At 39.5% G+C, this 17231-nt stretch overlaps 1 protein-coding gene across 1 annotated transcript in view; it reads left to right on the forward strand.

Moving 5' to 3' along the window:
- Positions 1-17231, forward strand: part of Clasp1 (cytoplasmic linker associated protein 1) — a 271969-nt gene that overhangs the window by 210616 nt on the left and 44122 nt on the right. The window contains exons 27-31 of the mRNA XM_071619271.1: positions 1347-1510; positions 5765-5843; positions 6696-6839; positions 15622-15765; positions 16287-16393. Of these exons, the coding sequence (XP_071475372.1) occupies positions 1347-1510; positions 5765-5843; positions 6696-6839; positions 15622-15765; positions 16287-16393 (638 nt within the window). The remainder of the gene's footprint in view (positions 1-1346; positions 1511-5764; positions 5844-6695; positions 6840-15621; positions 15766-16286; positions 16394-17231) is intronic.

A 17231-nucleotide genomic window follows, 5' to 3' on the forward strand; every position in this document is an offset into this window, starting at 1 on the left:
CTGCTATGATAAGCCAGAGATACAGAAAAACCAGATAAGGCCCCTTGCCTTTTGTTCACAAGACTGAAAGGGAATGAATACAGGGTGATGCTCCACCTCTACGCCCCTGCAAAAATCTCCCGGAAAACCTTCACAACAAGGATAATATTAACAATGTCAATAAAACCCAAAAGAGGTCAAGTGTAGAGACCATATAGATATTCAAAGATATAATCTTTGCACACTTTTCTCTAAGGTAATGTTAAAAGCAATAAGAGTTAAAGCATAAGCATAATACATTTCGTAAGAATTATACCATAAGGGATATTAGATGGTTTTGAACATTGATGAAATTTCTGTTACCTGTTACCTCTAGATTGCTGATTCAGAAGCAGAATGTGAGGATAAAGAAGGAAATTTGTTATCATCAGAAGGCTCTTGTCCAGTGAGTTTGGAGGTCTCAGTTTAGTTGATATTTATTAGCTGTCTGTGAGAGAAGCCAGGAATCCCACAGCCAGGGCCACTGGCTTTTTTTTTTCCTGAGCTGACTCACTGGAGACCCCTGGTGGTGAACAGTTGCTGCACTAGAAACGAGGAGGTGTGTGATTGGTGGGTTGTCCCAGTAGAGCAAGGCTCACTGAAGAGGTAGGGAAACACGGTGCTACTAATCTCTTTGAAATTGGTTCACAGATATTCCACTGTGGACTGTTTCACCTTAGATATCTGTGATAATTACACAGCAGTACAAGAATTACATGAAGTGTCATTATCATTTATTATAATATTTTATTCATAATATCTGAAATTGGCATACTTCAAAAGAGCTGATTAAGATGAAAGGCAATAGCTACACAATAGGGAATGGCTTTTTTTTTGTATCTTATACTATACCATGAATACTCAATAATGAGCAAGAATAGTATAGAATTAGGACAGTTGAGTTTTTTTTTTCTCTCTCTCTCTTTTTTTAAAGCCTCTAGGATTAAACTCAGAAAAATTCATTCCTCTTTGTACTAACTTTTATAGGCTAATATTGAGGGAGGAGCAAGTATTTTATCAGTTTGTAGCTTTTTCAGGATTTTTAAAGAAACTGCATGAAAATGATATTCACTGTGACTAACATGGAATTTGTTTTGTTGCATGGCCTGGTTTGCGGTGGAATTCACAACAGAGAGTAAGTGTCAGTCCTTTTTCCTTTCTCCATTTTCCACAATGCATTTGCCTTTGCAATATGAGCGGTTGTTAACAGTGTTCACATAAATGACGAGAGTCTGGGTAAAATAGCATGGGCCTTTTTAATGCTTTCTACTCTTTGGAGAAAATCATGAATCAGACATGTGAAATGCTTGGTTTTCATTTGTGTTCAGGTTTTCAGTATGTTCTTGGAGACTCTAGTGGATTTTATAATAATTCATAAGGATGACTTGCAAGACTGGCTTTTTGTCCTTCTCACACAATTACTTAAGAAAATGGGAGCAGATTTACTTGGCTCTGTGCAAGCAAAAGTTCAGAAGGCCCTAGATGTCACAAGGTGAGTGTCAAGGGGCTCAGCCATGTTGTTACAAGTCTCGACTGTGATTTCTTGGCAACGTCTTGTGTTACTCATGGTCTTTGTCACCCACTCAAATCTCTTCTCTCTTGCTCAGTTCTCAAGTTCTCTTGTTGACTTTTGTCGACATGTCCCAACAGTTCAGGAGATGAAATACCCATATCTTCCTTGACTTGGCATTGTATTTTGTGAATGCCTCAGACACATGTAAAACTTTGAGAATTATTATCTTTCCTGTATAAAATATTTAAAGAGAATGTTTAGAATATACATATCTTTCTGAAGTTCTTAGTATTCTCAATACCAATTTATTTTAAGTCACATTGGAAATTTATCAATGTATGATGTTGAGATGTTGTTGGTTCAGAAACTGTCTTTAAATTGACTGGTTCCTGGATAAACATTACAACAGTTGTAAGCCTTGTAGCTGTTATGAGGAAAGAGAAGCTACAAGGCTCAGAAAAAATTAAAAACTATGTTCACAAGCCTCTTCTCCCTTGTCTGTGCCATTATAGATCTTCAGTATAAAGAGTTAGAATTAAGTGTTCTCAGAAGACACTTTGCAATAATGTTGGCATTGTCATCTGGTGGGAAATGGAGAGAGATGTATCAGATTAATGAATCTTTTAGTAAGAACAGATGAGCCAGATGTGGTACACACCTGTAATCCCAGTGATTTGGTAGGCTAAGGCAGGAGGATCACAGATTCGAGGCCAGCTTAATGAGACTTTTGTCTCAAAAAATAAGTACAGGGCTGGGGATATAGTTCAGTTGGTAGAGTGCTTGTCTCACATGCACAAGGCCCTGGGTTCAATCCCCAGCATCACACGCATACATACATACATGCACACAAATAAAAAAGGACTGGACTGGTAGTATAGCTTGGTGGTAAAGTGTCCCTAGGTTCAATTCCTAATGCTAAAATAAAAATGAGTGAATGAATAAATTAATGGATAGACAGAACTGCGCATGGGGATGCATGCCTGTAATCTCAGTGACTCGGGAAGCTAAGGCAAGAGGATCTCAAGTTCAGGGCCAACCTCAGCAACTGTGAGACCTTTATCAACTTATCAAGATGCTGTCTTAAAAACTAAAAAGGACTAAAGTTGTAGCTCAGTGGTAAAGCACCAAAGAAACAAATAAATGTAAAAATAAATAAATGAATGACTCCTGGATCACTCAGAAAATTATCATCAAAGCAGTAACTTTTTTTTTTTTTTTTTTTATTGGTGGTGGTGCTGGGGATTGAACCTAGGGCTTTGTACATGCAAGGCAAGCACTCTACCAACTGAGCTTATCCCCAGCCCTCAGAGCAGTAACTTTTATAAGACCCCATAACAATATTCATGATAATAATTATTATTTTTGGTATTGGGGATTGAACCCAGACGTGCTACATTCCCAGCACCTTTGCACCTTTTGTCTTGAGACTGTGTCTCATTAAGTTGTTGATGGTGTCACTAGGTTGCTGAGACTGGTCTTGAACTTGTGATCCTCTTTTCTCAGCCTCCCAAGTCACTGGGATTATAGACATGTGCCACCATATTCAGCTTATAAGACCCAGTTATTATTTATAAACTGAAATAATAGAAATTTTTAAACAAAGGACCTTAAAGATGATGTTCATATCATCAGTGAGAAGCAGACTACTTTGCCCAGGCTCACACTTGGTGTTAGTGGCCATCTGGGAATTAGCATCCAGGATTTTTGATCATTGCTCCTCTCTTTGCTTCTGTGACTCCAGGCTGCTCTGTAGGCATGTGTCCTCCCTTCCTGTGTGTGGGGTAGAGGTAGTGCTTGTACCTTTATTTTCTGTCCAGTTCACACCACTAACAACAGCACATGCCCTTCCCCGTCCCCATCCATGCAGGTAGTGCAGGACTCTGGCTGCCTTGCATACATTTGTCCCTCCATACTCTGATGCCAGGAGTTTTTCTTTTGGTTAACCTTCTAATTTGTACCGTTATAAAATATCTTTCTTCTGATTTCCTGTAAACTCAAAAGTAACATGCTGCATTCAGAATAAGACTTTCAAACTAGACTCTCTCTTTGGATGATCAAATTTAATGGAATTTGGAAGCATTACAATGGAAGGTGTGGCCAGGAATTGATAGACTGATACAGCTGGTAGAAATGAGTGATGAGAAGGGAGTTATTGACAGGCTGTGGGATGTGGGCCCAGTGAAACCAGAGTTTTAAAAAAAGGTCAGAAATAAAGATTTGGGAAACACATTTCTTATGCCTCTAAAGGCCAAACAAAATGTATGAGCCATATCTGATCTCTGGGTCACTTAAATTAAGTGAATTTATGAAGGAAAGGTCCATTTCAGATTTTTAGGAATGATGGGCATATTAATCATTTTGTCCCACTGTCCCAGATGTGGGACACCTATAAATACTTAAACTGAACAACAAATATACCACTTATGATAACTTTGAAATAATATTTGAATATTTGTTACATTTGCAGAACTGAAAATTTAGGACTTAAAGGAATAAGATTATACTCTTAAAGGTTACTGCTTAGTCTTAATCTTTAAAATAGCTACCCAAAGTAACTTTAATATGTATTTTGGGACATTTTCTTTTTATTATTATTTTCTATATAAGGATGTGTTGATTTAAGATTTCTATAAAGTTAAAAGTACTATTTCCAAAAAAACATATAGGCTATAATTTATAATATTCTGCAAACTAAACTTTGGTAATTAAGGAATACAGTATGTCCTCTTTCTAATTTTCATGGCTGCCCCTTTCTGTAAAACAAAATCTAATCTCAGTAGACTTGTTCTGAGTCCCTGGGGTATTTTTGTGATTCCCTTCTTTGTTTCAGCTGCTGAGCTGTGCAGCTGTTGAAGTTCATCTGGAACCATCCAGTGGTTATTTGGAGGGACTTTCAGTGGTGGCTCAGAGGTGCTCCACAGATTCTAGACCTGAGCTAATCTGCCTGAGTTTCCTCTCTGTGGCTGAGCTAACAACAGGGTGCATTTCCTGGCTAAACACACCAGTGCCTGAAGTATATTCTCCACTCATCCCCTTGCTGCACAAGCAGGGAGCAGCATTTTATGTGCAGTGTGTCAACCAGTCACTTAAGTTGGGTATACTGACAACTGACATGCACTTGGTCTCCAGAAGCAGTCCTCAGAACTTCCAGGGTGCAGATAGACATGAGAGGAAAGGGTGCTGTGGGTCAGGTTTGCTTTCTGTTGGTAATTATGATACTGATAATGGTGGCACCTAATATGCACCACTTCGTAAAACTTGATGTTTTTCTTATATCATTTATTTTAATTTTCATAACAATTCTGTGATCATAGATATTATTTGCTTCAAATATTTGTAGATTCACACCTACATTTTTATTCATTTTACTGTACTTCTATAGACTAGGAAAGGTTTCTAAAAGGTTCCAAAGAAAGAAATGTAACCACTCAGCCTCATTTGTAATAGGACTTGCCGATTGCATTATCTTTCCCGTTGATGTAGAAGTCCCATCAGCGTTATCCACATAGTGCTCCATTAGGCAATTTTTAACTGGTACTATTAATTGCCACATTTTAAGGGAGAGAGCACTGACTTTCACTAGCCAGGAGCCCCTAAGGGTCACTTAATTGGCTCAGAGATGCACAATGACTATGAGAAATGGATCATTCACAGGCAAGAAATGGAACAAGAGAAGGGGCTCCTTGGGCCCCAGGCTTCTATGTGTGAGTTGAGCTGGGTGGGGAATTTCTGTCGCTGAGTTTTGAACAGGCATTCTTCTATGGTGGTCAGACCAAAATAGGATCATAGGCAGTTTCCAGGACAAAGAAAACAGACATTTGGCTTAAGCCAGGTCACCTGGAAGCAGCATAGTGGGGTTGTAAAAATAAGATCTGGGAAATCGGAACTGTTTCTCGGGTAAGCAGCATTCAGAAAGGTAGCTGGAGTGAAGAGAGGATGACCCTGAGCAGGACAGGAGGAATCTTCCTTACTGCCTTGTTTTCTGTTTGGTCTTAATCTTTAAAAGAGCTACTCAAAGTAACTTTAGTGTAACTTTAGTGGAACATTTTCCTTTTCTTAAATTTCCTATATAAATATGTACTTGGTATTTGTGCAAAACGAAAAGTACTATTTAAAGAACGTAAATAGGCATTTACATATATTAATTTATAACAGTATGTTTTTGTTATGTAGTTTGACAATTCCTTTTTTCAATATCTTTAAAAGCAAGCACTCTCTTTTCTTTTAATCTAGGGACTCCTTTCCATTTGATCAACAGTTTAACATTTTGATGAGATTTATTGTGGATCAAACTCAGACTCCAAACCTCAAGGTCAGTATCTATTCGTCATTACAGTTCAACCCCAGGAACTCAAAACGTTGCTTAAAATTTACTTTTTTAATACATGACTCGTATTTAGCAGTTAGGAAGTCTGTGAATATTCCTTTTCCACTCTGTGGACATGTTTTCATTTCTCTTGGTTTAGTGCCTTGTAAAGGAATTGCTGGTTCATAAAGTAGGCATGGACAGCTTTTTTAGAAGCCAAAATGATTATAACATATTACATCTCTACCAGCAATGTATGAGAGTTTCTGTTGTTCCACATCCTCACCATCATTTGGGCATTAGTAATCTTTTTCACAATTAATATTTAAACAAGAAAATTAAGCATTCTGATGTGCTGAGATCAGCATCTTGTTGGAATATTTCTTTAATGTTATCACTCTCTAAGATGTGGAAAATCATCTTATTGATAATAACTTGACTAAATTTTCTTGTTGTTGTACAGTGAGGGAAGATGTGTGTAGTCATATTCGTCATCTGTTCCTGGATCATGAATTTGTCTTGAGGTTTCACTATGGGCCTAATGAATGAACACCCTTTTGACGAGTTGATATAGAAGTTAGAGTAGAGCACGAGCTTGCCTCGCCGGACATGGCCTGGAATGTGTGAAAAACTAACTACAGAGTTGAGCCTGCCCTCTCATTTGGTGGCAGAGCTGCCCTGTAAGTGTCCGGCAACACTTGTGAGGATTAGGATGTTATTTCATGTGGAAGTACAAGTGTAGGACAAAGGAAGGGAGTTTCCCCTCAATGGTGTTTACTTTTCTGTGGCCACCACTTATGAATTCTATTTAAAGATTGGTTGAGTATACTTAATGCTTATAATTATTTGGTCTTTCAGGTCAAAGTTGCAATCTTGAAATACATTGAGTCTCTGGCCAGACAGATGGACCCAACAGATTTTGTAAACTCCAGCGAGACGAGGCTTGCTGTTTCTAGAATCATTACCTGGACAACAGAACCAAAGAGTTCAGATGTGAGAAAGGTATGACCGAGAGAGTTAAAGTATAATTACAGACTGTCCTAGGCATGTATTAGAAACCAGAAATTCATTTAGAAATGTGCAAACTGCCCCCCCCCACACACACACAACCACTTTTTTTCTATGAAAAGCAAGGTTTTCTTCTTCTCTTTCCTGTTATGTCCATTTCCAGTGTTTGACTATCACAAGAAAAATCTGATGGGTTCATGGTTTCCCAGGTGTCCATTTTTATCATTTTGTGGTATGAAAGCACTAGCAGTCTAGTGTCTTTTTCAAGAACACTGAACAGTCTGACTTGTGCTTTGAAGATGCAATTGTAGATCTGAGGCTAGCAGGCTGTGGGGTGCCTGATAGTAAAGTGAGGTGCCTGTAGTTGAAAAGTTTGATAAGATAGAACAGATTCTTCACTTTAGGAAGAACAAATAAACATCTAGTTATATGCCACATTTGGAACATGCTGTCTGTGATTTGGGAAATGGAGTGGCGTGGGGACAGAATTCAGATTTCTTATCAGGGGTGTTTCCAAAGCTTGGGTTTCACACGTGGTTGTTACAAACTTTTACTTTATATAAAAGCTTTGCTTTTCATGCTTTTTAAAGCCCAAATTTCTCAGTTCTGCCTTCAGAACTCCAAGGTGGTTATTTGTGTGAACTTACAACCTGGCATTTTCTTCTTCTGTATTCTACTCCTTCCTCAGCCATCCCTACCAGTAGCCCTTTGGCCTTGGGGCAGGATGGAAAATATGGACCACCTGGATCCAGACAGGGAAAAGGGAAGGGTGATCCTAAGCAGAGTTCAGCATGATTGGTGCATTTCCTGGTGCAAATAGACACTGAACTCTCTTACGGAGTTCAAAGAGAAGAACCAAAGAATTATCTAAGAGATTTCTTTAGAAGGAAAGGATCATGGTCCATTTAATTCTCACTGTCTGTTACTTAGCAATAAACTAACTTGCTCATTGTCAAAGGAACAAGGGAAAATCTTTTTAAAGCACTCATTCAAATTATTATCTAATATCAACTAATATTTTTCATTCATGATCCTGTTGTAAAATATCTTAACATTTATCAAAAATTTTTTTTTCATTGATAACATTTAATAAACTAGTTGGGTGGCTGGATGATTTTATTTGCTTTAAAAGTCAACAGGAGGACGGAGACTAGGGACCCACAGTCCCTTTGAAGAGCATGCCCCCAATAACCTAAGGATCTCCCACTGGGCTCCTCCTCCTCCTCTTTTTCGTCTTCTTCTTCTCCTCCTCCTCCCCCTCCTCCCCCTCCTCCTCCCCCTTCCTCCCCCTCCTCCCTCTCCCCCTCCATATTTTTTGTTGTCAGTGGATCTTTCTTTATATGCGGTGCTGAGAATCGAACCCAGTGCCTCACACGTGTTAAGCAAGCTATTACTGAGCTACAACCCCAGCCCTAGGCCCCACTTTTTAAAGGTAAACCACCTCTTAGTAGTGCCACTCTAGGAACCAAACCTTCAATTACTGTGGGAAAAAAAAAAAGCTACTCAAACCACAGCTGTCTGTGTCAGTGTGAGGATGTGCTTTAGTGGCAAATCTTCCTTGTAAGTATTTCCTACATGGGCCTAAATGTGTTTTAGATTTGCATCTTGCTGTAGTTAGGGCCTGTTTGCGAGTAACCAAATTTGAACCTAATGTCTGCTTGCCATGGAAATGCACATTAGAAAATCTAAACTAGGATTTATTGTTCTTTTCTAATCAGGACATTGTAGGAACTTCCTTCCTTGAATTATTTAGCCTGGGGCTCTAGAAAATTGCAGCTTATTCTAATGCTAACACAGGTCAAATATGACTAGAAAATTAGATTTATTGCAAGTGATCACATGGTCCATTTACTGTTTGAATAATCTACAGTTTATTTTCAGTTATTTTGCATTATCTGCTGTTATTTCACAAAGCCTTGTCTCCCTTGGTGTGCTGTTCCCACTGCATTCTTGCTTCTCCCTCATCCCATTGTGAGGGCTACTTCCTTCCCTTTAGATCTAGCTTAAAGCTAGTTTCTGGTTCAGGTACAGTAGTCTTGATCTTAAGAGAAAAATTTTTTAAAATATTTATTTAGTTGTAGGTGAACACACAGTATCTTTATGTGGTGCTGAGGATCGAACCCAGTGCCTCACACATGCGAGGCAAGCACATTACCACTGAACTACAGCCTCAGCCCCTTAAGAGAAATTTGAGAAATTTTAGATCAGTAGTTCTCAGTTCTGGCTGCAAATTAAAATCACCCTAGATTTCTGGTCTCCACTCCTAGGCAATTTGATTTTATTGATATAGTGTAGAATCTGTACCTAGGGCTTTTTAAAATTTTTTTATTAGGGTCCTTGCAATCTTGATTTTTAATGCAGAGCTGAGGTCCATTATTTTAGACCATTGCCCTGGAATTGAACTTCAAGACATACAGACTGCCGAAGTAGTCTTGACCTGATTACTACAAATTCTATTCTGCTCAGCCTAGTTCTTTAGTATCTTCAGGAGTAGGCCCGGCCTCGCTGTTCCCTAGAGCCTTCCCTAATTCCCTTTGTTGTCTGTGAGCCCCGTCTAGTGGTTGGGGCCCTTGAAGTCTTCCTTTAGCCTGCTTGGTTTTCTGTCTGTTGTCAACTCAATGCGTGTTGCATTGATTAGGGAAAGCTTCTTAGAGAACAGGATTCATCTTTCATCATAAAATATGGAGGAGATTTTCCTAAGTGGTGAGCTTTGGAGAAGGGCAGTGTCTATGTTGAAAAGATGAGGTTTGTGTGGGAGCAGAGAGTAGACCAACGTGTCCAAGCAGAGAATTCTGAGGAAGTTGAACACTGGAGACTGTCTTGGTCACCCTCCATGCTGAGCACCAGTATAATACCCACAGAGTTATAGTTTGGATCCGGAATGTCCCCATAGACCCCTTGGTTCACAGCCTATGACACTATTGAGGTGGTAGAACCTTTAGGTGGGACCTTGTGGGAGGAAGTTAGGTAATCGGGGGTTGTCCTTGGAGCAGATTCTGGGCCATCATGAGGTGAACAGGTTACCTCTGCCGTGTTCTCTCACCATGATGAACTGTGCCACTACAGGCCCAAAGCAAGCAGGCCAAGTAACCAACCATGGACAGCAACCTCTGAAACTGGGAGCCAGAACAAACCTTTTCTTGTTATAAATTGTTTATCTCGGTGTTTTGTCATAGTGATGCAAAGCTGACTAACACAGTAGGCATCTAGTAAAATAATATTCAATAAACTAATACAAACACCCACAGCGAAATGATCTCATTTCAAATGACATTTTGAAGCTATACTTGAAAAGCCATAGTATCTTCTTTTGGCTTCTACATTCGTTTTCTGTTGACTAACAACTTACCATAAAACCTAGCCACTGGAGACCACATACATTTATGACCTCTCAGTTTCTGTAGGTCAGCAGTCTGGCGTGTGTTCTCTGGGTCCTCTGCTTAGACTTTTACCAAGCTGAAACACAGCTGCTATCGGGGGCTTCCATCTCATCTAAGGCTCTGTTCTTGACAGAGTGCAGTTTCTCACAGGTATAGGACTGAGGAGCCTGCTTTCTTGCTTTCACAGAGGGGCCATTCACAGCTTGTGGCATGCTGCCCACCAGGACATGTGCTACTTCCTAATCAGCAGGAGAATATTTGAAGACATCATTTCCAGAAATGGATAAAAACTTTAATCTTTGTACTTAAGCAGTTCCAACTCTGAGTAAGAATTAAAGGAGAGGGAGAAAGGAAAGGATTCACCCCTAGGAACTTCAGATGGAACTTTTGAAAGCTAAAGGTAGAAACCGGAAAGCAGTAAGAAGGCATCATGCCCAAGGCATCCTCAGTAAGATTAGCAAATGATTTCTCATCTGAAACCCTGGGGAACAGAAGGCAGTAGGATAACATTCAGAGTGCTGAAAGAAAAACCGTCAACCATGAATTTGCTGTTCAGCAAAACTCATCTTCATAGTTAAGGAAAAAATTTAAAAGCCAGTAGGAGAATCTCTCCAGCCTTGTCAGGACTCACCTGATCAGATCAGACCCACCCAGGTTACTCTCCCCTTTGATTTAACTCAAGAGTCAACCAATTAGGGGCCTTATTATATCCCCAAAATCTCTCTGCCACAGTGCCGCAGTCTGGCTGGGCACAAAATAACCGAGCCGCCACACAGCCTTGTAGGTTCAAAACAGGAACTCCTTTATTCTCCGCACTCCCATGCACGCGGCCTTCTCTCCTGACACACCACACACCAACCGGAATTCCCTCCTCCGGAAATCCCTCCTCCCGCACTTACTCAACCAATGGGAACTATCGGGAAATCCTTGTGAGAACTCCAGATTCCCGGGAGAGTAGCAGGCCAAGGTGAACAGCAGGGGTCTAATCTACAGTTGAATACACAGCTTAACATAACCATTATCATCTCAATGGCTTGCTCTCAACCACTCCATTCTGGCAAAAATGCCATGCCTCATTCCAACTCTCAGCTATGGCTCTCAGCACCACAGTGCACATAGGGGAGAAGATTGCGTAGGTGTATACATGAGCACCATCCTCACATTGCCTACCAAGGCTTTGGTGTCTCTTTCAGTGGATTGACCCTATTCTTCCATAATTATTTGGTAAGTCCTAGCCCCCACGTGTTGACTCGAAAAATTCAGGAAATGGAGAAATGGCAAAGAAACCTAGGAAGCATAAAGACTCGAACAGAAAAAGTATATAAATGGCCTTAAAGCTGAAATTTCTAAATGACTTTTAAAAAAAAATCTCTCAGGCAGCAGAGCCTGATCAAAAAGCTAAGGGTTTGATCATCAGATTTCAGTTTCCACTTAATTACAGCTCTCAAGCCTTATTTTGACCTCTGAATTTCCACCTCATCATATGAAACGAGAGTATTCCTGCTTCCAGGAAGGTTTGGAATCATTGAATAAAGAACCTAGTAAATGATTGAGGGTCTCAGATTCTTATTATTCCCAACTTTTGATTTTATATGCCTCGGTGATTTCATGTAAGAAGCCAGATTGCTTTTCCAGCCTACAGCCGGCTTGGTTAAGCACTCTCTGCCTCTCTCTGATCCCCTCCCCTCCCACTTTCCTGTTTGCCAGTCCCCGCTTCAGCGTAGTCGAGTAGGGGAGGATTTCCCCACTAGGTCAGCATCCACCTGTTCTGGGCCTGGAGAAGGAAACTTGGAAGAAAATTGTAAACAGGTAGACCGGAAACCGCGTACTAATTCCAAACAGCATACTTCATTGTTTGTGTTTATTAGATTATTAATACCAGTTACCAGAAAGATTTTGAAGAACCAAAAATTAATACAATACTGTGTGAGCGTGTGTGTGCTCCTGTCTCATTGTTGATGTTGGGATGTTGTCTGATTAACCACCTTTCCAGCAGGACAGTGGTGTTGACTGTAGACCACCACCACACCATGGTTCAATGGGATGGTGAAAAGGAGAGATACTAAATGAGGAAGGTCTGAAGGTTTTGAAATACCTTTTATTTGGTGATCTGTGAAGCAATTTTAATAACAACCTCTGAAACCAGCAATAAAGAGATGTTTAATAAATTAGAAAACTCTTTGCTTTTTCTCCCAAATTTTAAGTTTCCCCAAATTAATATCAACACTGAAGCATTTGCTAAAGCTTCATCTACATCCTGTCTGCTAGGAAGAATTTCTTGCTGCAGTGAGGTATACAGCATTCAAGGCAGTTGGCAGCCCAGGAGTTCTCTTCAGGCCATATCACTAAGATGTGAAGAACCTTTTTTCCCATCCTGCCCCCAAATCCCACTATAAGGGTGTGACTGAGAATCATTTCCTCTAAAGTTGCATTTGATCTTAAAGTTGCCCCGGAGTTGTCCATTAGAAAAAGCCAGCTGCACTCTGAAACTTTTTGCATCTAGCCTCAGGTGGAGGCAGCAGTAGAGGGTGCACATGGGGCATCCCACCATTGGCACCTGCACTGAGTGTGAGCTACTTCCCAGGCTGTTCTGTGGGTGCATCTCTCCAAGGAGCTCCATATGTGGACTTGTTCTTTTAATAAAATCATATTGTTGGTATGATAGGTAGAACCCACTTTTCTTCCTTGCCCAGTTCTAATATTTTGACTTTTCACTATCTCAGAGGGGCATAGATAAAATATTTTATGACCAAAAAGTCTTATTCTCTGTACAGCTTCAATTTAAGATATAATTTTTAAAGAACATACTTAAATGATACTTGCCATTTCTGGAGCTTGGATCTCATTAGGAAAAGATTTTACTTAGAAAGCACCATAAACCAATGACTTTTAAAAACTATATAAAATCGTTTGCATTTACATTTTGAAAAATGAGCCTTATTCATCTATACATCTAAGACACACACACACACAAGCACATCTGTCTAACTAGGTATAGTTTCAGAATTCCCTGTTTCTATTTGATTTCTTATTAAAACTCAACATTGGAATTATTGAAAACAGACTGGATATGGGTCAGAAGTGAAAAGTCTATTGTGCACTTTCTTTTTTTAAATTTTTATTTAACCCAGAAACCCTTACCACTTACCACCTTATCACTGAGCCACATCCCCAGCCCCTCCCCCTTTTTTTCTTCTTCTTCTTTTATTTATTAATTTTTTGAGTCAGGGTTCTCACTAAGTTGCTTAGAGCCATTGTGTGCCTGGCCATTGTGCACTTTCTTTACCCGCAGAGATAATTGTTGCTCATAGTAGGTAGCCATGAATTTACATAATTTTTAGACCTGCTGTTTTGCAGTCCTCCTATTCCTGAAAGATCTTTCATATTTTACAATTTGCTTCATGAAAAACATCAAGTTAGTGGCATTAGATAACCTATAATTTTGGGAAGAAATGTGGTCTCTTAAAGACAATGGCACATTTCACATAAAGATATATTATTTAAGAATTCATTGGTACATTTTATAGTTTGCAAATGCCATTTTCAGTCCTCAAAATCTAAGTGCCTGTCCTTTTTTAATAAATTGTCAATGTGGATGTTGTTTCCTGCTAAAATTCCAGCCCTTTCATTCTTTCTCCTTGCAGTGTAGTTTTTCCTGCATGTTTTTTTTCCCTAACATCTAATGAAATGTTTTAAATACACAGGTTACTTTGCATGATATTTGAAATTTGTTCTGTTATACAAAGGTACAAATCATGTTAACAGTACATTAAATTGGTTGTGAAATAGATTCCTTCATGTAATGATGCAAATATATTAGTAAGGAAATGCAGAAAAGTATATTTTAGTACAACCAGTAATATTGTTTTTTTGCCTGTATCACAAAAGTACACTTGTCACTTGTGATTTAACTTGGGTGGAAAGGCTATTACTGACTATCTTTGGAGATCAAGGGAAAAGATAGTGTGCTTTTTGCCCAATACTTTGCTTTAATGAATGCTTTTGAAATGCTGAAAAAGTAATTTTTTATTCTGTTAGTCAACTGATACTTTTTAATTTGGGTCTTTGAATTTTTTTTTCTTTCTGCAGCCACAAAAGTAATCTTGTCCTAACTGGACCTAGAATTAATTTTAACATTGTAAAAGCATTGAGGTATTTTTTTGTATTTCTTTTTCCCAGAGAATTCTCAGCAAGCACATTTTTATAAAATATTTCCTGTCATGGGAAAAAGTATTTCAAATAATGACTGCAGTTCTGAAAAATACAGTCTTAAAAAGACTCTATGCTCTTAATTAAAAATGAATAAAAAAGTTATTGTATCCACAATAACAGTTTTTCATAATTTTTTTCCTTCCTCTCGACTCTTAGAAATCAATAAATGCCAATCGGGTATTTACCAAAATTTTCTTTTGGCTTAGCTTTTGTAAATCAAGACCCTTGTAAATTAATTAATTCCTCCTTGGGCATTGCCTTTTTTTTTTTGGTATACTAGGGATTGAACCCAGGGATACTTCAGCACTGAGTTACATTTTCCAGTCTTCTTAATTTTGAGACAGGCTCTTGCTAAATTGTTAATGCTAGTCTCTTACTTGTGGTCTTCCTGCCTCAGCCTCCAGAGTGGTTGAGATTGCAGCTATGTGCCACCATGCCTAGCTCAGGCATTGCTTTTTAACTCATATTGCCTGCTACTAAATCAGTACCGCAGAAAGCACTTGCTAGAAAGCCTGATTTCACCTGGTACTCTTTTATCAGCTAATTGCTTCCCATCTGCTGCCAGCAGGTCCTGTAATAGTCCTGCAGTGTGTTGTCTCAATTAATAAAGAAAAGTAAACACTTTCCAGAAGGCAAAAGAGCACGTTTTTACTTAATACCACCCCATGTCCCATGTTTACTTTTCAGATGTATTTAAACTCTCCTCTTTATTGCTTAGTATTGCTTAGTCAAGAGAAATGGGGTTGAAGGAAGGAAGTTTCTTAGGATAACCGAACAGCCACTTATTTGAAATTTATTCTTTCTAGTTTACACTGGGAGCCCTATTCAGGTCTAACTTCTTAGATGGGAAGTGAGCAATCTTAAGCTTTTAAAATTTTTTTGATTGTTTTATTTATCTGTTTATCAAGTTTATAGTCAAACACAGTGATGTAGGCCTGTAATCCCAGTGCTCGGGAGGCTGAGGCAAGACGATTGCAAGTTCAAGACCAGCTTCAGCAACTTAGTGAGAGCCTACAAACTTGACAAGACCCTGTCTCAAAATTAAAAAAAAAAAAAAAAAAAAAGAAAGTCTGGGCATGTGGCTCAGTGATTAAGTGCTCCTGGGTTCAATCTCTGTTACCAAAAACAAACCAAACAATTCTAATAAACATTTTGATGGAAATTAACTCTGATTTTTCTTCTAGGCAGCACAGATTGTGCTCATCTCTCTGTTTGAATTGAACACTCCGGAATTTACCATGTTACTTGGTGCCTTGCCCAAAACATTCCAGGATGGTGCCACCAAACTCCTGCATAACCACCTCAAGAACTCCAGTAACACGAGTGTGGTGAGTGCTGGCTGCAGTTGGTGCCCCAGTGCCCATCGTGACCCTTGGGTGTCCCATATCTAGCACTCACACTGAGAGGAGAGCCAGCTGCCTTGTTCTCTCTGCTTGTAGATTGTGGTATTCCTCAAGGTGGGATCATGTCTGATCCTGGCATATTCCTGAAGAATGAATGAACCTGACACTGATAACAGCCTTTTTCTTAGTTTGTTTAATCAGTTAAATTTTTACTAGATCATATTTACTCATTCTTTGAGTCCCTCTTACCTTTTAACACTAAAAGAGGCAAAATACTCAGTCATGTCTGTTACTTTAACACAGCTGATTCAGTCATTCAGCTCCAAGAATGCCTGTATCCAGTTTTGGTTTATATGCACTCAAAATGGGCCCTGTGATTCTGGGAGAGGGAGTTATTGTGGCAAATTTTACACATTTACACATGAGTTTAAAAACCAAGAGAAAAGGGGGGTTGTATTCTATAGAAAGAATTTGGATGACTTTTGCTTACTCTGCTTTCACCCCAGGGATCTCCAAGCAATACAATTGGCCGGACGCCCTCCCGACACCCCAGCAGCAGGACCAGCCCTCTGACCTCACCTACCAACTGTTCCCATGGGGGTCTATCACCAAGGTAAGCTCACTTCCACAAAAATGAAGAAACAAAAGGACCCCAATGTCTGTGCAGCCTGTTTCTGGATTTTTAGACTAAATTTATTGTCAAAAAGAGTATTGACTCAGAAGACAATGGTTTCTTAGTCCTTGCTCCACTAGTACCTGGGATCCTGGGCAAAGGGGTAAAATGAGAAGTTTGTGCTAAATGTTCTTCTAGTTCTATATGCTCCCTAATACTCCAGACTGCTGCACATTCTTGGCAAATAAATTGCAGAGCAGAAAGGCACTGCATGGATCACCTCTGAGTCCCCTGTTTGGGGCGGGGGGTGGGGGGATGGACTGGGGGCTGTCTACCACTGAGCCAACCCTTTTCTTTTTTTGAGACAGGGACTCACTAAAATTGTTGAGGCTGTCTTTGAACTTACAATCTCTTGTCCCAGCCTCCAAGTCACTGAGAGGACAGGCATGTGCCACCATACCCTGTTTAACACTTACAAATTTTAAAACTAGAAGCTCATCTAGTACTGTTTGCATAGAATCCATGAGGAAGTTTATTACCTGTTCTCCAAGTGATAGGAGAACCTGAAGGTGTTTATTTAATCAGAGAGACCCTCTATCATCAGTCCTTACTAAGTCTGGTCTACTTTTTCCAACCATTTGGCCATTCCAAGCATAGTTGCTCTCCTGTTTGAAGCAAAATGCCAGGCTGGAGGATTGTGATTTAAAATCTGAGAATTAAATTGCATCAGCATGGCCAGGCATGGTGGTGCATACCTATAATCCTAGTGACTTGGGAGGCCGAGGCAGGAGGATTCCAAGTTTTGAGGACAGCCTCAGCAACTATTTTTAAAAAGAGC

This window comes from Marmota flaviventris, chromosome 11 (genome assembly GCF_047511675.1).
Source record: "Marmota flaviventris isolate mMarFla1 chromosome 11, mMarFla1.hap1, whole genome shotgun sequence".
In the NCBI taxonomy this organism is placed as follows: Eukaryota; Metazoa; Chordata; class Mammalia; order Rodentia; family Sciuridae; genus Marmota; species Marmota flaviventris.